This window comes from Olea europaea, chromosome 8, assembly GCF_002742605.1.
Source record: "Olea europaea var. sylvestris chromosome 8, O_europaea_v1, whole genome shotgun sequence".
Classification (NCBI taxonomy): Eukaryota; Viridiplantae; Streptophyta; class Magnoliopsida; order Lamiales; family Oleaceae; genus Olea; species Olea europaea.
The window spans coordinates 14,408,641-14,431,769 of record NC_036244.1 but is presented as its reverse complement, the minus strand read 5'-3'; the positions used below and the strand labels follow the sequence as shown (position 1 = coordinate 14,431,769).

Sequence of the window (23,129 nt, the reverse complement as noted above, 5' to 3'; positions counted from 1 at the left end):
TCAAATTAATTAGATACAAATTACGTTTAGATTACAAATTATTAAATTATTGATCACAACTTAAATTATCAAATTATTTTTAGGTCACACATTATTTATTAATTACAAATTAATACATTTTTAGGTCACCACCACAACCAACCAACAAACCACCGTTTACAACTACAAATCACCACTGCCACCACCAGATCCAAAAAAAAAACTATCGCCACCACCAAATCCAACAAAGCTATAGTCAAATCCACCGTTGATCCAATAAAAGCCACAAAACAGTCACCACTCACCCCTCAAACCGTGTTCTTCCAAGTTTATCCATCCAACTCACACCTCCATGAAGCTCGAAGCCTTCCCACCATGATTGCAACTACAAGCAACAAACAGCTTCCTTCACATCATCAATCGCACCACCAAACAAACCATTATATCCTTAATCCAAAAGCTACCGCCTACCACTGCACATCACCCAGAGTCACCCACCTGATACAACTCACAGACTAAAGCCAGCAGCACCATTTTTTGAAACAAGTAAAACTTGACTTAAAATAAAGAAATGAGAGGGATTTGAGAGGAGTGGAACCAATTATTGATATTTGCAAACCTGTTGCCGACCTAAATTTGATCGACATCATCATAGTCCTCTCTTTGCAAATTGAGGTTGTTCACCTCCTTGGTGAGATGATGAGTAGCCCTTGTGTCTGGATGCCATTCTGTATCCCCCAAGGAATTATTAGAGGCTATCATCGTCTGTGGAAGGCGAGAAGGAGAAGCCGAGGCTAAATAGTTAATATCAAATCGATGATAGCACTTCTTTGCAATGTAACTAAGTCTACCACATCTCCGAAGGATTAGACACGAAAGAAAGGAACCGTCTGTGCCTTCCAGACGTGATAATTATCTCCAGTCAATTTGGTGACATGGATAACAGGTGGAGTAATGAGCAGGGGATTTGTCAGGGAAGAAGTATTCCAAAGAGTTGATGATGGAGAAGCCATGGTCAGGGCCGTCAGTCAGAGTGGAGCTCTCTGATACCATATAAAATTTAAAGGATGGAATGAAATAGAAGTCTGCATATATTTTTTGTCATTCAAACTGAACTATGTGCATGTGTATTTATATTGTAACAAAGGATACCATGATAACTCTAATCTACACATCATGATATTTGAATTTGAATTTAAATAACAGATTAGCGAACAAATGCAACACGATCTCCATTATCTCCTCCTACAAGTGGTTGAGAATTGCACAATACTTGTTCTTCAACACGCTATACGAAAAAAGAATGGTCAAAAACTTGGAGAAGGAACACATGTTCCAATCCAGTTCTACGGTTTACCATCTGGCTTTGGTGAATTATTAGCGGACTGCTGGTGTCGAGAAACATGCGAACCATTCGGTATTGAGAGGCTTCGTGGATGTTGTTGATCGTTTTTCATGAACGATCCTCGAGTCCAAAGCCCATTGTTAGCATTTTGGCTGGGTCTAACACGTTCGGCTTGCATTGTCTTAAAGGAGTACGATGAGCTGGCCATGTCCTTGAGGTTCAGCAAAGGCTTCAAGGCATTGACGACCTCACTCACCTGAGGCCTGGCTTTGGGATCCCGGCTAAGGCAACGTGCTGCCAATTCTGCAGCTTTTTGAGAACCTTTTATGGAAAAATGACCTTCAAGTCGAGGATCTATCACATGATAAAATCGTCTCCTGTCAGTCAGATAAGGCCTGGCCCATGCCACGAGGTTGTGCTCTCCATTAGGCCGGTTTTTGTCCATTGATCTTCTACCCGTAAGCATTTCAAGAAGAACAACACCAAAGCTATAGACATCACTCTTTGATGAAAGATGCCCTGCAATAAATAAGGATTTCAATCAGAATAAAAGAGGGATATCATGTAAATCTTATAGAAATTACCAGTAATACTTGTGTCATGGAATGTAAATTATGTAATGAAACCCCCATGGTAACAAAATGAGATATTATGGGCAACTGGCACGAGCAAACACACATCTTAAATTCATTTCGGGTTCCTGTTCTCGGATCTTAATTTCAAAGTTATTATAGAAGAAGAAAAGGACACGAGCAAGATAAAGACATATATTGTTTACCGGTCATGACATATTCCGGAGCTGCATAACCGTATGTTCCCATCACACGTGTGGAAACGTGAGTTTTCCCTTCATCCGGAGCATCTTTAGCAAGTCCGAAATCAGAAAGTTTGGCATTATACTCCTGGAAGGATAAAAGTTGAGAGATTATGCACATATATAAATGAATTTAATATTTTACAGTGTGATGCTCGGACCCTTCATTTCGGCCGGCGTACCCATGTCGACACGACATGACACGGGTACGGGTATGAAATACGGGGCGGACAAGGCAGATTTAAACCGGACACGGCAAGAGATCGAAATTGCTGAACTTCCGCCTTCAAGTTGCAGACGCGTTGCCGGCTTTAGGGAAGAAGGAGGGGCAGTTGAACTTGAGCCTTTTTTTGTTTTAATTCCTAGGTCTTTTGGGCCTCTTTATTTTTATTTTTTTATTTTTTATTTTTTATTTTTTTGTTTTCCATGGGAAATTGTAGTTGGGCCTGTTTCTTTTTTTAATTTTTGGACCTTTTTTTGTTTTTTTGGCCCCCTCGTTGTGAATTTGTGGTTGAAATATATTTACAACCTTACACTTTTATTAATTGGGTTTATTTATGTCTTTCTTCAAATTTTAGGTTTATTATTTCTTAAATATGTTTTTTTTTTCTTTTTGATCTAGATAAGATCATTTTAATATATATATATATATATAATGGCTGTTACAAAATTTTTGAAAAAATTAAAAATGTGATTTTTCTTTGGCCAAAATGATTGACAAATAATTATAAAATCAACATAAATAAATGTTTTTGAACAATTTAATAGCATTTTCTGAAATTAATAAATATTTTTTCAAAACATGAATAAATAGAAGTAATCAAATAATAGTTGGCATGTTTATCTTTTAACAATTTGCAACTAATTATTGTTTAACTTTTTACATGTGATTTTTTTGGGGAAAATTTTGAAATTTCAAAGACGTACCCACGTACCCGAAATTTGGACTCTTTTAAGCCATGTCCACATATCCTACATTTTAAAAAATAAGATGTCCGACACTTAGATACGTACCCGTACCCGAGTTCGAGCAACATAGATTTTACAAGATTATGATCTACAAGGCCTTGGAACTTACTGCATCTAATAGGATGTTAGAGGTCTTAAAATCACGACATATAATTGGCCTTTCCGCTTCCTCATGAAGAAAAGTAAGACCCTTGGCAGCACCCAAAGCAATTTTCATCCTGACAGACCATGGAAGAGGCAGAGACCCTACAATAACAACAGGTGAGTATTGCAATTTATTAGAATGACAGAACATGATGAAAGAAAATAAGTTGAGGATGGTTAAATACGAACCACATTTTCTTGTGAAAATCAGATTTGATACTACAGAATGCAGACTATTGATGGAAACAAAACATTTTTAGATGTTTGTAAGGTGTACTAGACATTATTAAAAAAGAAAAAGAAGTTAAAAAAAAAATTTTTTTTTTTTATTGTAGGATCCAGATTTGCCTAGTGAAACATTCCCTTTGTGCTTGCAGGATTTTGATTACCAACTTAAAAATATAGGTGTATTGTTCAAACCTATACGGTCAAATAAGTACAAGAGAAATGAAACCCCACACCCACACACTCACTCTCATAAGCACAACCATATTGACACTTGAAAAATGCTCCTGGTTTCTCAGTTCCACACCGAAGGGATTACATGTAAAATGACATAAAATGAAATAGAATGTAATTCTCTCAGCGCTGTCTAAAAGATAAAAGTTAAAACTACTATATATCAAAGGAAATTAGATGCATACTTCTAAATAAATGGTTCTCCAAGCTTCCTCTAGGCATGAACTCATAAACTAGCAGTCTTTGATCGTCCTCAATACAGTAACCAATTAATTTAACCAGATTAGGATGAAGGAGGTTACCCAGATAAGTTATTTCAGCCTGCCAAACAGAATTGCAACGAGAACAATTCAAAAAAGAATAAGCCAAATTAACATGCAGGAAAGCCACTTCAAGAAACGTAAACTGAGAAATCATCGAACCAGCCATTCTTTGTGACCCTGAAGCCCATTATGATTTAGGGTTTTCACAGCAACGGTAAGTCCCGTCCCGGGTTTCACTGGTGCTGTTCCATTTTCTTCAATCCATCCTTTAAATACACAACCAAATCCCCCTTCACCAAGAAGAGATTCCGGCCTAAAATTTCTTGTGGCTACCTTGAGATCATTGAATGTGAATTTTCGTAGCTGAGAAAAAACTTTAAGTTCCTCTTCAAGTTTGGAGCTAGAAGCATGGCTTTCAGCATTGCTCGTGGTGGTGAAAGAAATTACAGGGACAACTGGTTCACCTCTGCTAGTATCGTCTGTAGATTTACTTTCTATTCACAGGCATAACGAACTTAGGCATATGAATTTGAACACGCAAAATTAAGTACCAACATTCAGTAACATCAAAAACGAAATCTAAGCCGAATAAGAAAATCCAAGGGCCGTAAATTTTATACAAACTGATTTTATCCCCTTCTTAAAACGGGGAATAGAACTAATTCTATTATTCTAATCATATAAGTAATGTACTCAAAGAAGGAAATAATCACAAAAAGGCTCCCATCGTCAAAACAAAATTAACAGAAACAAATGTTCAGCTTTTCGTTTAAGAATCTTGAATATCTGGTAATAGTTCTGTTGGCCATAAGTCATGTTCAGCAAATCACATTCAAGATTATAACAATACAACATAAAGATATGGAAATCACATACTATTCCAACAACAGAGATCAAAATTGCAGAGGTCAAATCAGATTAAACTGACAACAAAGAACATATTTTTTTTAAAAATACAATATAATTTAACTCGGTATAAGACATACTTAAAATTAATTGAAGGATTACCATGAGTGCTGATGCCACTAAGTGAGCTATCAACTTTTGATCTTGAAGAAATACAGCTACCAATATATCTCAACTTAATCCAACAGCCAGTCTCCTCCTCAGCATCACCATTCTTCTTCTTCCTCCCCTTTGATTTCCCCACCTCCCAAGACCCCACCTCCAAGCTATCACCGCTTAATCCCATCTTAAACAAAATCAAATATCGTCAAATCCCATAAACTAAATAAGAAAAAAGTTACCAAAAAAATACCAACTATCGCATCCTTCTGTGTAAACAGAATCACCTAGAACACCTCAAATTCATTTCAGGAAATTAGTCGATGGTAACAAAACGAACACCTTCACCCAATTTTAAGACACTCCCGAAAGCCTAATGAAAACCTAATACTCCTCTCCTTCAAAACAATTTTTTTAGTCAAAAATCCACAAATTGTGAAAAACAGATCAGACCCAGTTCAAAATACCAGCAAGAATCCCCCCTTTATCCACTTTCAAGAGGACCCAAATTCGTTAGAAAATTACAAAGATTTCTTCCCACTCCAAGAAACCTCTATTTCCCAAAAAACACAGAAATAATGTTTGAAGAAACAGCTCAGATCCAGTTGATAAGATAAGGACGAGATTGACGAATCAGATAATAATCTCAGTTTCAAAAAGCATCACCATATTCACGCCACCGCCCCCAGAAATGCCTGATATCGAAATCTCAACTATTCTTGACCAGTTCAATGTTGAATCATCAACAATATTGTTTAATTGACATGAAAAATATCACCTAAAAAAGAAAATATTTTCCATCTTTTGTGGAAAATAAAAATCACATCTATCCAAGGAAAATATTTTCCTTAAAAACAAGGAAAATTAGACATATTTTTAAAAGTTGAAAAATATTTTTCATGAAAAAAAATAGCAATCAAACACTCCAAATAAAAATTTGGGTGAAAAACTGATATTTTTCATAAAAAATAAATGTAATCAAACACACTCTTATATTTTATTAGTTTTGGTCATTATATGACTTTTCAATAGCATTAAAAACTAAAAAATAAATGCCATACTGGTCGGAGGGAGCTTGGGCAGGACTAAAGTTCAAATGCTGGTAGCTTGGTGTGAAGTGATTTTAAGAATTGATTTTTTGATCGTTAGAAAAAAAGTAGGGTTCATTTGTGAGAGAAAAAGTCAAATATAACGACTGAAGTAATAAAACAATGGTCAAAAAATTAATTTTTTAAGAGAAAAAATCGCTCTCAAACAGGCCCTAAAAGTACCTTGAAGCATGTTGCAGCTTGGTATTTTTTTGATGTTTCCAAACAAAATAATTGTCCACAGACCAAAGTATAATGAGAAAATTAAGAACACTAAAATTGGTGCTAAACACCCGTTTATTATCTTGACTTCGTAGAATATTTTTATTAAGACCCAAAAAAAAATCCCTTCTAAATAGTTAAAGTTGGATGAAAAAAATATGGTAGTATTCTTCTACTCTTATGAATTTTTCTTAGGAGAAATCAATTCCTTTTTACTTATTTTCATGTTTAACTTTTTGCGTTGAATTTGAATTTTGAACCCACCCTTGGCATTGAGTGAAAAAGACTGAAAAGGCGAGGGCCAAAATTGGTAATATGAAAATTTGAGGGTGATGGATCAATTTTCGAGTGTGGAAAGTAGAAAAAGCGGGCAGTTAGGGCACGAGGGATAACGAGGAAGGGACCCACCTAAATGGTGACATGTCAATGTTTCTGGCTTGCGATTGCAGCTACGCGCGTCAGCATGAAGTGATGTAGCAGTACTTTTCTTTTATTCTCTTTGAATAGGTAATATGCATTATTTGTAGTAAAATATTAGATAGTGCTACAATGAAATACTGAGCCCTTGTTTAAGCTCCATTTTTTTGGAGAAGAATGAATTTTTGAATAATATATTGATGAGAAATGTGTGGTTAAAATGATGTCAAAATACTATTAAAAATGAATTTTTTCAAAAGAATGGGACTCAAACAAAGGCTGAATCTTGTATTAATGATGAGTTATTTATATTTGACCAATAGAGAGTGGTTGATTGAAGAGAAATAGTACACGAACGAGTTAAATGTTTTATTGGCCGTCACTATTTACTCATCAAACTTCATCAAGTGTCCCGTTAGTCACTAAACTTCGTTCCATTTCACTCCATTAGCCACTGGATGAAATCTGTTAATAGATCTGCTTACGTGGCTAACAATAAAATGACATGTCCAGTTAAATCGCTCCAAATGGCAAGTTAAGTGCCAAGTCATTGACACGTCATCGATTCATTGGCCAAATATGCCTTTCCCACTCATATGAAACACAACATTAACCCAATTGAAAACCCAAAGCTTGAAATCAATTTCTTCCATATTGAATCGATAGAGAAGTCCGAAGTTCTCGAACCCTAATCCCCAAATCGAGATCATAATTGAACCAACCTGCTCATCCTCTATCGCGTGAAGCCTAAAATCTTGGAACGTGACACCTTTCGATTTTCATCTTGCTGCACTTAATGTGAACCATTGAGAACGAGTGTCATGAAAAGAGAGCTTAATGGAGCATTGAATTAGTCTAACAGATTTATTGAAGAACATGGTGTATGCTTGACGTTTAAGAGAGATGGATGGTTCCATTTGTTTAAGAGAGTGTGAATTTGTTTGTCTGTAATAATTAGTGCATGCTTGATGTTTGCAGCTCAAGTGGAGAAATGGATGGCTCCACACACTTTTAGAGAAAGCAATTGCTCAAGGCATCTTTTTTCTTGTTCATATTTTGATGGATTCTCCACCATTTAAACACCAAATTTTGAACAATTTTGTTTGTAGAATTTGTACGATCAAAATTTTACTGATGAGAATAAGTTTGACTATGATTTTTGGCCATTCATAAATGATGATCTTGATCCTGTTGATTGCTTTTGGAACTCTGTGATTGATCAGCTTCTCGATGTTGGGCTGAACAAAGTTTAGAAATTAATCTTCAAAAGAGAATGAATGTATTCACGTTGCTTAATTTTGTTTTTCTGCACTTTAATCCCTTTGAACTGGCATGAACTTAATAATAATATTTACAAGAGTAACATAAGCAACCAAAATGATACATACACATACAACAAAACATTAAAAACCATCCATAGATATTTAGAACATCAAAAACCAAAATTATACAAACCATCTATACATATTTAGAACATAATAAGTTTCAGCATAAAAAAATGGACGGTAACTGGTCAAAACTTCATTTCCAGTAGCAAAAGAAAAAAAAACTAATATCAACATCATTTAATGAGGGTGTCTATTCATCCTTGCATGCCGATATGTTGTTCAGTTTGACAGCTTGAAAATGTTTTATGAACCACCGTGAGTTTATTCAAGGTGTGAGTATCATTATATAGAATCTGTACAACAATGAATATGGCAAGAATATTTGCATACAAGGTAGCATATAAATTAAAATCTATTTCCTATATTTAAAAGATTGTCCAGGATCATGAGGGGAGGATCTTCGGGATCCTTCCATAATCGTAATACCCCCCTCCCCCCCGGCAAGCCTAGCGTATCAAAATCATGGACGCGTAGCTCAGGACGTAGGAAGATGAAGGTAGGTCGACCAAGACTCTTGGTGAATATGTCTGCAAGGTGTAGGTGAGTGGGGACATATTGGATCTTGAGTTCTCCCTAGGCCACCATTTCCCTCACAAAATGATAGTCTAAATCAATGTGCTTGGAGCGTCTATGAGAGACTGGATTAACAGGGAGAAAAATTGAACTTTGATTATCACAAAGTATGATCGAAGGAGACAAAGTAGATACACGAAGATCTTGAAGGAGATGTTGTAGCCATTTAACCTCGAAGGCTGTGATTGCTAAAGCCCTATATTCAGATTCACAGCTAGAGCGTGAAACTATCGGCTGCTTCTTGGAGCTCCAAGACACTAAAGTGTCACCGAAATAGATTGCATAACCAGAAATTGAGCGACGTGTATCAGGGCAGCCAGCCCAATCGGCATCTGAATAAGCAAGGAGTTCCTGAGAAGAAGATGGAGTGAAGGATAAGCCAAATCGAAGAGTTCCCTTGATATATCGTAGTATCCTTTTTACTGCCAGAAAATGAGAGATAGAAAGCTTGTGCATGAACTGGCTTACGACACTTACGGCATGAGTGATATCCGGTCGAGTGATGGTAAGATATTGGAGAGCTCCCACAAGTGACCGAAAGAGATGTAGGTCATCAAAATCGGGACCTGTGGTGGAAAGATGTTGAGCGACTACCATGGGAGTGCAGACCGGTTTGGAGTCAACTAAATGGGCACGTTGTAGGATTTCAAGAGCATACTTGGTCTGGCTAAGAAAAAGACCAGAAGAAGTGCGATGGGCTTCCAAGCCCAAGAAATAATTCAGAGATCCAAGGTCTTTAGTGGAAAATTCGCTAGTAGTCATCAAGGATTGTCGTGTTGTTGTCAGTTACCACAATGTCATCAACATAGAGTAATAGATAAATTAAGTCAGCACCCTTGGAGAGAACAAATAAGGATGAGTCAGCTTGACTGCAAACAACCAATGGCCAAGAGAAAGGTGCTGAAGCGATGAAACCAAGCTCGTGGAGCTTGTTTGAGACCATAGAGAGCCCGACAAAGGCAGCAAACATATGAAGGATGTTTAGAATCAACATAACCAGGCGACTGATCCATATAAACTTCTTCCTGCAAGAAACCATTAAGAAACGCATTCTTAACATCAAGTTGTCGAAGAGGCCAATTATGAGAGACGGCTAAAGATAAAACAACCCGGACAATGGAAGCTTTGACAACAGGACTAAAGGTATCGGTGAAGTCAAGACCCGGTTGTTGTGTATAGCCCTTTGCAACCTAGCAGGCTTTAAGGCGGTTGACATTGCCATCCGATAGATATTTAACACGGAAAACCCATTTAGAGCCCACAACATTTGCATTGGGCTATTTAGGTACCAAATCCCATGTATGATTTTTGTGAAGGGCCTGAATTTCTTCATCCATGGCTGCAATCCATCTAGAATGTTTGGCAGCGAATTTGAAGCCTTTAGGTTCGCGCATGGTGAGAAGAGATTCAAGGAGGCCAAAGCGAGGAACTATGCACACATGAGACCGGTGGATAGGCTTGAAAATGCCAGATTTTGCACAAGTTTGCATTGGATGGGTGCCAAGTGGAGGAGGCTGGCTTGAGAATACTTCAGTAATGGGTGCTAGACTATCGGACGACATGTCGAAGTCATGAGAGAGACCCGACACTGTGTGAACAATAGGCACGTCATCTGCAGCTTGCAAAATAGACATAGGCACAAGACTAGTAGATGCATCAGTTAAACAAGAATTACAAGGAGGTGGTAGGGGATCGGGTTGAGTCGATGATGAGGCCTCTGGGACAGTAGCGGGCTCAAGAAATGCACTAACGGGAGAGTGAGGCATGGGCGAAAGGCAGGGAGCCCCCTTAAAAGGGTAAATAAGTTCATTAAAAATTGCATGCCTGGAGATAAAAACGCGATTAGTGGAATGATCAAGATAGCGATAACCATTGTGAGACATATTATAGCCAAGAAAAACACAAGGACAACTTCGAGGTACTAACTTGTGAGAGGCATAATCGCGTAAATATGAAAATACAAGGCAACCAAAAGAATGAAAATTAGAGTAAACGGGAGGCTTACCAAACAACAACTCAAAAGGAGACAAGCCAGCAAGAGTGGGCGTTGGCAACCGATTGATAATGAAAGTGGCGATGCTAAAGGCATCAACCCAAAATTTATGAGGGACATGTGCGTGAAAGAGCATTGCTAGACCAGTTTCTGTTAGATGACGATGTTTGCACTCGGCTCGACCATTTTGGGCTGGTGTATAAGGGCAAGACATTTGATGATGGATGCCACAGTTGGAAAGGTGACCCCAAAAAAGATGATTTGTAAATTTTGTGCCTCCATCACTTCAGAATGCTTTGATTTTAACGGAAAATTGATTTTTCGCAAATTTTTGAAATTGAAGAAAAGTGCGATAAAAGTCGGATTTTAACTTCAAAGGATAAAATCACGTGAATCGTGAATAATCATCAATAAAAATGACATAATATTTGTAACCCATATTGGAGAAAACAGGGGATGGACCCCATAAATCACAATGAATAAGATTCAAAATATTAGGAGCCAGTTTTTCATTTTGTTGGAATGGAAATCTATGACTTTTTGCAAGTTGGCAGCTAGAGCAGATAGTGGGAGTAGAAAGCAAAGAAGTCACACATAATTGACAATTTTTATTCAATAGAGAAATAATAGAGTGAGATACATGGCCTAATCGAGCATGCCAAACATCAAATGAAGCTCAAGGACAATTATGTGAGAGTACAAATATTAAAGATTGTTGTCCGATCAAAGAGTGATGTCCACGCTTGAGCACATAGAGGCCGTTCTCACGTCGCCCGGTTGCCACTACCTTTCTTGTGACTTGGTTCTGTATAACAAATTGATCATTAGTGAATGTGATAGAGAAAGGAAAATCAACAGTAAGTTTACTAATGGAAATCAGATTTTTGGTTAAGCCGGGCACAACTAGAACATCTTGTAAATTAAGAGAAGAGATAGGGGAGGCGGTACCAATGTGAGAAATGGGGAGAGAGACGCCATTACCAACAATAACACGATCCTTACTAGTGTACTTGTCAGACTTATGCAGCTGAGAAACATCATTAGTCATGTATGCCGTAGCTCCAGTGTCTGTCTACCAATCGGACTCCAGATTCTCGTTGAGAGAGCATGAGGTAAAAGCCTCCACAAGATTAGCAGTATTGGAAGACTGAGGGTAGCGGTCACGACAAAATGTGGTTTAATGTCCTTCCTTACGATAGATTTGACAACGAATAGGGTGGCTACGTTGATAACAACCGCTACCATTGCCACGACCTCTGTGAAGAGAACGACCACCTCCACGACCAGAACGATTTCCATGAGAGGCAGTGAAGGCGGCTGAAGTATGACCTGTGGAGGATATCTCTAAAGATTTGACAAAATTTTCATAACTCTTCACCATGGGAACAATATTAGTAAAAGATGGGAGAGGTGAGATTGATAATTGTGTGGTAGAAAAAGTGGAGAAAGCAGAGCCAAGTCCTTGCAAAAACCAGTGTATTTTGTCTAAATCATCCATTAGCCAACCCATGGCAGCGAGTTGGTCACAAACAGATTTGAACTCACGAGAATATTCAACCACAGTCTGAGTATCTTTCTTCATGTGCTGCAATTCATCCTTCATACGCAGCTCCTGGGATTTGGAACAGTGGTTGAAGGTGGTCTCCAAAGTGGACCATACTTCATGTGAGGTGCTTAATCCAACAACAGTAGATAGAGCTTCTTCAGTTAACGAAGCAAGGAGAAGGTTGAGAACAAGCTGATTGGTTTGCTGCCATTCAACAAATTTCGGATTTATTGTGGCAATTTCACCGGAACTGATAGTGGCGGGAGGAGATTTGAGAGAGTCATCAACATAGCCAAGAAGGTTTTGGCACTGCAACAATGGCAGCGCTTGATTGTGCCAGAGAAGGTAGTTCGAGGAGGACAGCTTGACGGTTAGGAGATGTACCATAGTGTTGAAAGACAGAGAAAGAGATGGGTTGACGGAGGCCATTTGGGTCAATGGATGCAAATCCTATAGAGGCTCTGATACCATGAAAAGGTTTTATGAACCACCGTGAGTTTATTCATGGTGTGAGTATCATTATATAGAATCTGTACAGCAATGAATATGGCAAGAATATTTGCATACAAGGTAGCATATAAATTACAATCTATTTCCTATATTTAAAAGATTGTCCAGGATCATGAGGGGAGGATCTTCGGGAACCTTCTATAATCGTAATACAGCTTTACACGTCATTGCATTCTTGTCCTTACCGCTCGCAATGTGGTAGATTCCGCATCAACTATGTCATTCAATTCGTCGAAGTTCACTTCATTGGTTGACACATGAAATGCAGCCGACTATGAGTGCATAGTAGTTGTTTGAATGCCACCCAATCGCCTTTCAGTCACAAGTACAACCATAGGGGTTGGCATGATTTGGAAAGATTGTTCTTCCTCATCGTTTCAGTTTGACGACGCTCCCTTTCCTCCTACAATCATTTTACCCTTTTGTGTATGCCATATAGAATCATTAGTCAAAATGAAGAACCAACATAGTCAAGTATAAGTAATGAAATTAAATTGTACTCACACTTTTGGCAAACGCTCTGTTGCAATTTGTGCCAACATGTTCTAAGTCTTCTTCAAACTAGTCCTATTGGGAATAAACCGTAATTAGAATATTGTAATAAAAGTAAGAAGTGAAAAGAAGCAAGCATATACTCACATCAACAAGTGCCTCTGACTTCGAGTGATATAGCTCATTGTGTACTAAATATTTCATTGGAGTATACAGCGGCATTTTAAACATCAAACCATAAAATGAATAATGTATGTTAGAAGATAGTAAATTCGTTTCGGAATCCACTCTCATCATAGATGAAATAAAAGCATGATTTCATCCTACTCTCGCTAATCTGAAGGAGTATCTCAGTTTACTAAAGAGAGAAACAATTCTGCTAAACTTATATTCATTAGTAATTTAGAACACATAGGAACGTGAAATTATCAAATTTGCATAATTTCTGAGCATTTACATACATCCAAATGCATCAATCAACGGAAAAGACAAAAATGAAGTCAGCTTGTTTCAAAATTACCTTTTGCTAGTCCATCCATGTGCACACAATCAACTGAATCAAGAATGATCAATCTTTAACGGATGGGCCGTTTGGTTTAAGGATGATCTTGATTTGTGGAATAGGGTTCAGGGGCTTCAGACTTCACCTAATAGAGGATTCGATTTGGAAAGAAATTGATTTCAGGCTTTGAAAGAGTCTTGTTGGGGAGGGGGAGGCTTATTTGGCAAATGAGTTGATGACAAAGTGGTGATTGGCACTTGTCATCTGAAGCAATTTAACTGGACAAGTCGTTTTACCGTTAGCCATGTAAGCATATTTATTAACGGATTTCATCTAGTGGCTAATGGAGTGAGACGGAGAAAAGTTCAATGGCTAATGGGACGTTTGATGAAGTTTGGTGAGTAAGCCGTTACATGAGTTAAAGTTCGGTGGCCAATGAAACATTTAACTCTATATCGAACTATTCGTAAGGGTCGACTTTATTCTCTTATTTACAGATCTAAGATGAGGGATACCCAACTAATATTTGTATATGTTTCGTGCTTGGATGATTAAAGCGTCCAACTCATAATTTGTTTATTCGTGGGTTCAATGTGCTTCTCGAGTAGAAGTGGGAGACGTTCACTAAAATGACAAAGGCAGTTTACTTTATTCTAAATAAAGCTGTGATGGTTATATTCTATCACATGGAAATAATTAATATGCATATCTTTTAAAACCTAATCATATGCAAATTCAAGATTATTTCCCAATGATTAACTGTGTATTCCATTCCATTGCATATTTGCATGTACCTTTTCCTAACCAAATTGTATTGGGATCTTGGAGAAGAAGCTGGTTGATCGTGTTCATATTTGCTTAGTCATTTTTATTATAGAAGCAAAGGAGAGCCATCGAATAATTTTTTATGGCAACTTTATCAGTGTATTTCCCTTTTATTTTCTTACAAGATTTATATCTAAATAACATGGTTTGACTCTTTAAAGAAAATCACTCTCCTCTTCTTTAGGAAATATGTCCCCCAATATTTTTAAATAATTATATACATCTAAAATTGTGTTAATATAATTTGTTTAGTCATTTTAATTATAAAAATTGTGGTTTAACTTAAATAAGGGGAATGATAGATTTATACAATTGAAGACGAGTAATTTGATGATCCATAAATTTAATAACTGGTTAACTATAAAAGTTTTCTTTACAGGCAAAAAAATAAAATAAAATAAAATAAAAAATTAAACTAAAAAAATTTAAATGACAAATTATGCAAAATGGAACAAATTTTTGGAGATTGAAAAGTATGATTATAAATGTTAAGGATGTATTTGCTATCGGTGTTAAAAGTTGAGGATTAATTGTTCAATTTTTCTAATGGAAAAAGGGAAAATTAAACTTTTATATTAAATATTTTAAGAAAAATTTCGTGACAGGGCATCTGACTCAAGAGGATTTTTGAGAATATAAAACCACAAGTTGATTGCATTGTAAGACGGATTAAAACATACGTATATAAAGTTATGTTTTCTTGGTATCCCCATATTTTAATTCATTCTGAGTCCTTAGTATTGGATCATTAGCTTTTATCGTTTGTACATCTTTTATTTTATTTGTTCGGGTATGCTTGAAATACTTGTAATCGTCACTTCAACATTGTTTGCTCGAACATGTCCAGAGTTTTAATCAATAGAATTTTACCTTTACCAATAAAAATAAAAATAAAAATAAAAAATAAAAATAACAAGAGAGAGAGAGAGAGAGAGAGAGTTGACATAAAACTTGATAATTATGATGACTTCGTAGATTTTGCTGAGAATTTAAATTGAAATCTTATCTGATTGTAGACTTTGTAGATTTTGTTGAGAATTTAAATTGACATTGACCAGTGAATCCTCGACTTATTGATTCAATTCAATTAACTCTGAATGAAGAAAAGTTAGTCTATAAGATCTATAGAGCCCTTCCCTTACCAATTGGCATCCAAAACTCACTCGATCAATTCTCCCATTAACAGAATCCAACAATTTTAAGTTTGCACTGTTGATCAAAAGGTATCCTATCACATACCACTGTTAGCTTCTCCAATTACTCATCATCAAATTACCAATCTTAACCCTAATTAATAAAATTATTTACTCTTTTGTCCCAAGTTTGCTGGTACTCTACAAGAATAAACCATTCTCCATCTACGTTTAAATCACTGTCATATTCCTCTTTCTTGGCCATTCATATCAAAATCTAAGGGTATGATTTTGATTCTCATGCAATATTTGCCCGGAATTTTCATATTAAATTTGTTTATATAGCCTATTGGCTTCGTTTTCATGATTTCCAAACCAATTAACTTCCATGAAAGGCATTCAAGCAAAACTAACAGTGCCACCAACATTATCAGTTGAGTTGAGACGTATGATAAAACGCCGTTCTTTTGAATAATCAAACAAGCAGAGAGGTGATTAATGCAAAAAGCAAAAGCATCAGACAGTGGAGAAGCTTTAATGTTCATGAAGATACAAACACGAAGGGGAAAAAATTATAACAAAATGACAGCATTGAAATGAATGTTAACCAGAAAGCTAGTATATTGCGGTAATGTTCCATAACTTGGCCATTCATATTGCCAGACAAAAGTTTTCACCATCTTGTCTACTTTACACTATATCTATAACAAGGTACAAATATGGCATAGAAGTCGGCCCCAAACTAGCCGTAAGCAATAGTTCACTTAAATATAAAGGTAACAGCGTGGAGTCATGCAGTAAATGAACCGTCTCACCAAAACCCAGGTACCATCAAATAATCAAAGCTTCTGAAGTAACTGCCTCAAATTATACCAGTAGTGATGCTCGAAGTTGCATTTATCTTCAGTGAATGCTCAGGTACATAAGTAAGACCTGTCATATCCGAAAGTACTTCCAATCATTAACTGCTAGTTTTAATCTTGTAAACAAGATAGAAAGATATTAATAGCCGCTCTGTCCTAACTCTTAAACACCATTAGATAAGAAAACCACATCTAATATAAAACCAACATCGCATTATACTTGCTCATTAATTATTACTAAACAGTATTTAAATCTAGAGGAATTTATTTTTAAGACAGTACCGCGTAACTGAAACCGCTGAATGATGCATATTGTATAGGAATCATGATCAGACTCATCCTAAGCCATCAGTTCTATGACACCTTATGCTTACTAACATATAAACAGGATACAAGAAGTTAGCAAAAAACAGAGAGCACAAAAGTACCTTTCTCCTTAACATCAATCTGTAGAGAATCAAGAGTAATTATGCCATCTGTCAATGGGAGTACTTCGAGCTTGATGGTTGCCATTGATTGAGCAGGGACACATCTGTTGCAATGACAGTCAAACCCTTAGTGGTTAAGTTTGAACTGAAGCAAGGAGGAAAACAAGAGAGATGAATTACCCCAGCGGAACTCTACTCTGCAACCACAAATGTGTACAACCCAGATCACTACTTGGAAGGACATCAGGTATGGCCCGTATCGGTACAGATTTGTCATTAACTTTCTCTCCTTTATTCAGTGGCGATGAGTTTATCGTATTCATGACAGCCACTTGCCTATCACTTCTCTCTCTCTCAGCTAACTCAAAAGAATCAACAAATTGACTCGAGGGTGATGATGGTGAATTATTTAAAGGCAAGACCGAAGGAGGAGAAGTAAATGATGCTGGAGCAAGAACCGTCATTGTGAGATCTTCAGATGTCATATTTGATGCCTGAAGAGTCAAGACCTAAAAAATTGAAGAAATTTAGAAGAATATTTGCAGCCTCAGATAGAACAAAACTGATTGCTCAGATTCACATATAACCTGAACTGGAAGCGGATTTCCATTGGATCCAACAGTTTGTCGAGTCATTTCAGAAGCAACAGAGACCATAAGATCCCTTGAAATACGAGGTTGCCAGTTTGTTGGCTGCTTGAAAAACAAGTTTGATTCTACAAATATGAGGCAGAATTTAAGTACCACTAAAATACAGTTCAATTCAGTATTCACCAAGCTATCAAATATAACAACCAATCTAAGGCTTTATACCAGTATAATTGCATCGACATGATACAAGAATTGCGTAATGATGGGCAGGCAATTCACTATATTTCTTTTCAATATTGAAAAAATATGGCCAATTTGATGTAGCACTTCCAGAGAGCAAACTTGACGGTTGTGAATTTGTACTACTGTGACCTTTGGGGAACTTCCATGATGAAGTTGCGAGTTTGAGAATAAAAGAATGTTCTTCACCTCTCCTGCCAATGACACCACATATCAAGCTTTAAAACTTTGAGAGTGTAGACAAGGTACTACCTATGAATATGAAAAAATGGAATAGGCTTATCATTGTCTTACACAAAATTTTCTTACTTTTTGGATGAACAATATTATTCCCAGTAGAACTTATGCTAACACTTCAATCCAAGAAATTAATTCTCTTTTCTAGAGCTAACTCCAAATTTACTCTAATTTTTGTTTTTTCAGGAGTACTAAGATGTGACCCTTTTATCATGGTTCTCTTATCTAAGGAAGTTCAACTCTAAGATGAGGTATACCAAATGTACAAATTGGGAACTCTTACAGACAAATTTCTTTAAAACTGTCCATGCACAACCTCCAGAGAGAGGATAACCATGGATTCAGCACAAAGGAAAAACGAAATACTATCCTGCAAAAAGAGGAAACGAAAGAAAGAACAACAAACCCTAGATAGTACTCTGGGAACTAATATAAATTCCACTATCATTAACAGAAGATGGAAATTATCTCTAATAAAGAAGTGCTTAGAAGACACGAAAATATAAGCAATTCCCAATGATCTTAAATTATCTGATCAGGGTCCAGCATAGTTACTTCAAAACAATATATTGCCACACATAGAAAGTTACATGCATAACCATGTCACTCCCATATCAATCACGGAAGTTCCATAACATTGGCAGAAGGCAGTGACCAAAATTTGAGATTTTTTGAGGAGATAAAAACCTGAGAGGTAAATTTGGCAAACAGTGGTCATTCCCAGCGTCAATGCATGCAATTGGTAAAGACAATGGTAGGCCACCTTGTGATGCCTCTTCAAAGACTACAGCTATTGCATCTACAAATATCACAACATCTGGTACATGTGCAGGGGAAACATTCTGCAAAAACAAGTTCAGTAACATTTATTCTCCAATTCACAAACAAAAGAATCACATAATTCGTGGATCAAGCCTAATGTGTTTGTTATTATTAAGATTCCACTTTAAATAACAACCAAAATAGCTAAATTTGGTAAAGAGTAACGAAACCACACCTTTATCTGGACACAGAGAAGATCATCTGTGTTGCAATCAGCAGAAAAAGAATGAATTTCTACAGGTTGAATTATTTCGATTTTCCTCCTCCACCTTCTTCCAGGTGTGAAAATTCCTTCCAACCCACACCTAACAGAAAATCTTTCTGGTTCCAATGGCACACCTCGAAAAGATAAGAGTCCTTCATTTCCACTTTTTCCACTTTTCATAAACTTTCTAAATGAAAATTGATTCCAATCTTCCGAGTCAAAGCTTGGTTTAGCACTGGGAGTTATATTTGCTGGAGGCGGTGTTGTGCTTGGTGGAAGAGAGGACATTGAATAACTTCTAAAGTTACCAAAAGAGAAAAGCTGAGAGCCAGATGATCCAGATAAATTAGGTTTTGTGGGTGAGCTTCGAACATTTGAACTGGAACTCAATATAGGAGGAGATAAAGGACGAGAGGGAGGAGGAATAGAATTATCCAAAGGAAGCAGCCATTTCAACAATTCACCACAAGGATCCTGATTTAGAGAAGAGAGATTTTGCTGGTTCTCAAAGGATAAACTTCTTTCCTGATGCTTTTCAAATTGAAGAATTTCAAGGATGGGATCTCTCAAAACCTCAGCACCAACATTAACCTGTAAAAGCACCTGCATCCTTCCAAACAAAAAGGTTGAATTCAAATAAGAGGTAATATATACAACTATGGGTCATATTTCAGGAAGAGAAAAACTCAGGAAGGAACAAAATTTATCATTTAAGATAAAGGATGCACAGTACTGAATCATTATACAAAAACTTGAATGGCAAATAAGATAATACCAAGGTGTGGTGGCAAAAAGTAGAATTGATTTCAGTAAATGCATTGCTGGATAGAACCGAGCAGCAGAAAAGAGTTCATGTAGAAAGCCCCAAGCTTACAAGTAATAAAGTTCTTATACATTGTATAAAGAGCTGGAATAGAAAATACACCATTTGCACCTAATTTGGGAAAATTAAAACTTTAATTCTGCTTTTCAGTCACTATGAGTAGCTGAAACAGAACCTGACCATGCCATGTAGGTGTAGAGTTGAATGGAGCAAAGGAAAATATATTATGTCACAGACACAACTATGCTTATGTCAGACAAAATTACTGTCATTTGTGCTGAATGCCTCTCCTTTAGAGAGTTCCTTCATTTATATAGAGAATCAATCTTCAATACAATGCTGATTACAAGCCAAATTGGGCCTAATTTGTGGCTACTTTCAGCCATCTACAGCTGATATATCTAAGAAACACAGCTAACCAGCCATTTACAACTTACATATCTAACCAAGAAAAGCCGTTGATCACAGGCATCTATATAGAATCAGATATATTTACAAATCATGCCACATATATACAAATCATGCCATGAATATGATTGATATCCCCCCTCAAATTGATACTCGTGAAAGCATCAATTTAGAATCATGAACTAGCGGCTGTGACAATGCTCGTGCCCACGAAGAAAAGACCCAAATCACAGTAGTCATTTATGAAAAATAATGACGACGAGAGACCCAAAAATAACAAATAGTACGGAAACAGAAAGAACCACTCCAAAATCACTCCAAGAACACTGCATAAAGCTCACACCCCAAAGAAGAATTTTTAAAAGAAATTTTCAAAGTGTGCTGATCACAAACAATCAGCTCTATCTGTCGAAAGGACTTAGTCTAACATATAATCCATGTTCCAACAAAAGCTCTAACAGCCAATGCTCTAGCCAAAAATCCAGCAATATATCACTAACCAACATGCTGTAGTCGGAAGAAATCTCACTGAGCAGCCTTCACTAAAAACTCAAAAATAATTTTCCACTAAGAATCCAAAACCAACCAAGAAAACTATCTGGATACCAAGAAGACTGGACATGAAGAGCTTTTGCTCCTCCCACCATGAGAAAACCCAACCATAAAAACAAGAAAAATTCTAAGGAATTGGCTCTGATACCACGTCCTTTGTGCTGAATGCCTCTCCTTTAGAAAGTTCCTTCATTTATATAGAGAATCAATCATCAATACAATGCTGATTACAAGCTAAATTGGGCCTAATCCGTGGCTGATTTTCAGCCAACTACAGCTGACATATCTAACTAAGGAAAGTAGTTTATCAGCAACATACAGCTTACATATCTAATTAAGGAAAGCAATTAATTACGGGCTTATACATAGAATCGGACATATTTACAAATCATGCCATATGTATACGAATCATGCCATGTATATGACTGACAATTACAATGTACTCTAGAGTTGTTCCACATTGAACAATTCAAATTCAACAAACATCTTTACATCAACCATGATATAGTATGGATTGTACACAGGGCTACAATTTGGAATAATTTGAAATAACTATTGTCACAGCATTACCCCTTCTTAATAGAAGTTAAAAGAAAAAAGAACTAGTGTGTCAGCCGTTAAACAAATATCTCTTAGTTCATACTTGATCAAACATTGTCCGTCCAGAATGAAGATTTTAGCACCAAGCAGAGAAATCTATCTACATTTTAAATTCTAAGTGAACAAACTTAAGAGTAATAGACCATAAACCAAATTATCCAAATCAGTGAATGAACAAGTGAAAAATATGTCAAGAAAAAGAAAGAATTCTATTCTCGTAAGCAGCATCTTTGAGTAGAAAATATAATGACCTAGACAAAGATAGAAATTCTGTTAACCATACCACTACGTCTCCATTTGAAAGAGAACAACATTTGACAGCATCTCTCGCCACTCCACCAGATGCACAGGCATCAAATTTTCCTCTATCGATTGCAGCATTAATAGGATTCTTTTTCACAATTTTCTGAGTTTCTGAAGAATCTTCTGTCAATTTTCCTTCAACTATCTCAGAAGTTCTGAGAGAGGCTTCTGAATCTCTTCTTTTCGACCAAAGAGGTTCATTTGACTCCACAATCCGAGCAAAAAAATGGGAACTTCTAAATTTTCGCAACAATGATTCAGTCTGCCTTCTGTGATCTATCATTCTGAGGAGAGATTCACCTGCAAAAACACTGTTTTGTGAATTTTCTTTCATTACCTTTTCACCATTGTGATTGTCTTGCTCATCAGAACCCGCTTTCATTCCTTGAGAAACAGGATTTGTTACATGTTCAACATTGCCATTTTCTTTGTTTCTCTGTCCAATCACATTTTTATTCATGACTGCGGCAACTTTAAATGGTGTAATAATTTCCGTATCCTGCTTATAGGCAGACAAACATGCAAGTATATGGACTTGCTCGCCTAAGAAAGGAAATAAGAAAGCAAAATTCAAAATTAGAAAATACATGTGAGAATTAAATGGTATGTCATATTCTAAAGAAATAAAAATTAAAAGAAAAGAAAACAGTTACCAGGAAAAACAAAGTTGCGGTCCAAAGAGCGAAATGAATATATATCTGGTGCCTCGGTCCACTTGTCAGGAATTTCCTCTGATGAAAGAAATTAAAAAGTTAGAAGTAGTTTGTGTCAGAATGATTCCATCCCATACAAACATAGTTAAAATATTGAATGAAATCATTTTCGTAAAACTCAAGCAAATGAAAGAGGAACTAAGCATGTTCCCAGTAATGGATTGAACAAATTCTGATCATGGTCAATCTAGGAAAACAAGGATGTATTCTAAAGTGATCTCTTCTACTTCCCCTCTCCCTTCGGCTCCTCTTCTTCTATGTTTTTACTGTAATCCCAAAAATTATTGATATTTAAATTTACAGTTTCTCTTTGTTTAACCAACAATTGAGAACTATAAGGTTGTTCCAAATTGATTTAGAGCAGTTTTCAGGAATATATCTATGCATTTAGAAATCTATCAAACAATATTGGAGATAACATATTGACTACACTAGAAGGATTTGGATTCAATAAGGGAAGCTAGAACGACAATTGATTTGTTGGAATCGCCATATTTTATTTATTTATTTTTGTTTTTGAAAGGTAATCAAATATTTTATTAATCAATGGAAAACACACAGGAAGTGTATTATCAATTTACTCCAAAAAGGAACAACATAAAATTGGACAGTCCGTCTATATACCTAATAGCCGCAGCATTAGGTATTTTCTAGTTGACAAAATTATTCATGAGTTCT

At 36.4% G+C, this 23,129-nt stretch overlaps 3 protein-coding genes across 3 annotated transcripts; all 3 read right to left on the bottom strand.

Moving 5' to 3' along the window:
• Positions 1-1,052: 1,052 nt before the first annotated feature.
• LOC111398899 (probable serine/threonine-protein kinase PIX7) lies at positions 1,053-5,695 on the bottom strand. The gene is made up of 6 exons (XM_023026058.1): positions 4,982-5,695; positions 4,133-4,467; positions 3,896-4,031; positions 3,217-3,353; positions 2,103-2,226; positions 1,053-1,843 (listed from the first exon to the last, which is right to left on the bottom strand). The coding sequence occupies exons 1-6, from the start codon at positions 5,163-5,165 to the stop codon at positions 1,326-1,328; spliced, it is 1,434 nt and encodes a 477-aa protein (XP_022881826.1). The 5' UTR covers positions 5,166-5,695; the 3' UTR covers positions 1,053-1,325.
• LOC111398326 (uncharacterized mitochondrial protein AtMg00810-like) lies at positions 5,612-9,428 on the bottom strand. The gene is made up of 4 exons (XM_023025244.1): positions 8,802-9,428; positions 8,520-8,666; positions 8,094-8,163; positions 5,612-5,691 (listed from the first exon to the last, which is right to left on the bottom strand). Exons 1-4 carry the CDS (start codon positions 9,426-9,428, stop codon positions 5,612-5,614), a joined length of 924 nt encoding a protein of 307 aa, XP_022881012.1.
• Positions 9,429-16,231: 6,803 nt separating this feature from the next.
• On the bottom strand, positions 16,232-23,091 carry LOC111398325. The gene is made up of 10 exons (XM_023025243.1): positions 23,076-23,091; positions 22,392-22,469; positions 21,719-22,281; positions 19,023-19,655; positions 18,713-18,867; positions 17,771-17,982; positions 17,546-17,673; positions 17,139-17,467; positions 16,959-17,062; positions 16,232-16,600 (listed from the first exon to the last, which is right to left on the bottom strand). Exons 1-10 carry the CDS (start codon positions 23,089-23,091, stop codon positions 16,530-16,532), a joined length of 2,289 nt encoding a protein of 762 aa, XP_022881011.1. The 3' UTR covers positions 16,232-16,529.
• Between the last annotated feature and the right edge of the window lie 38 nt (positions 23,092-23,129).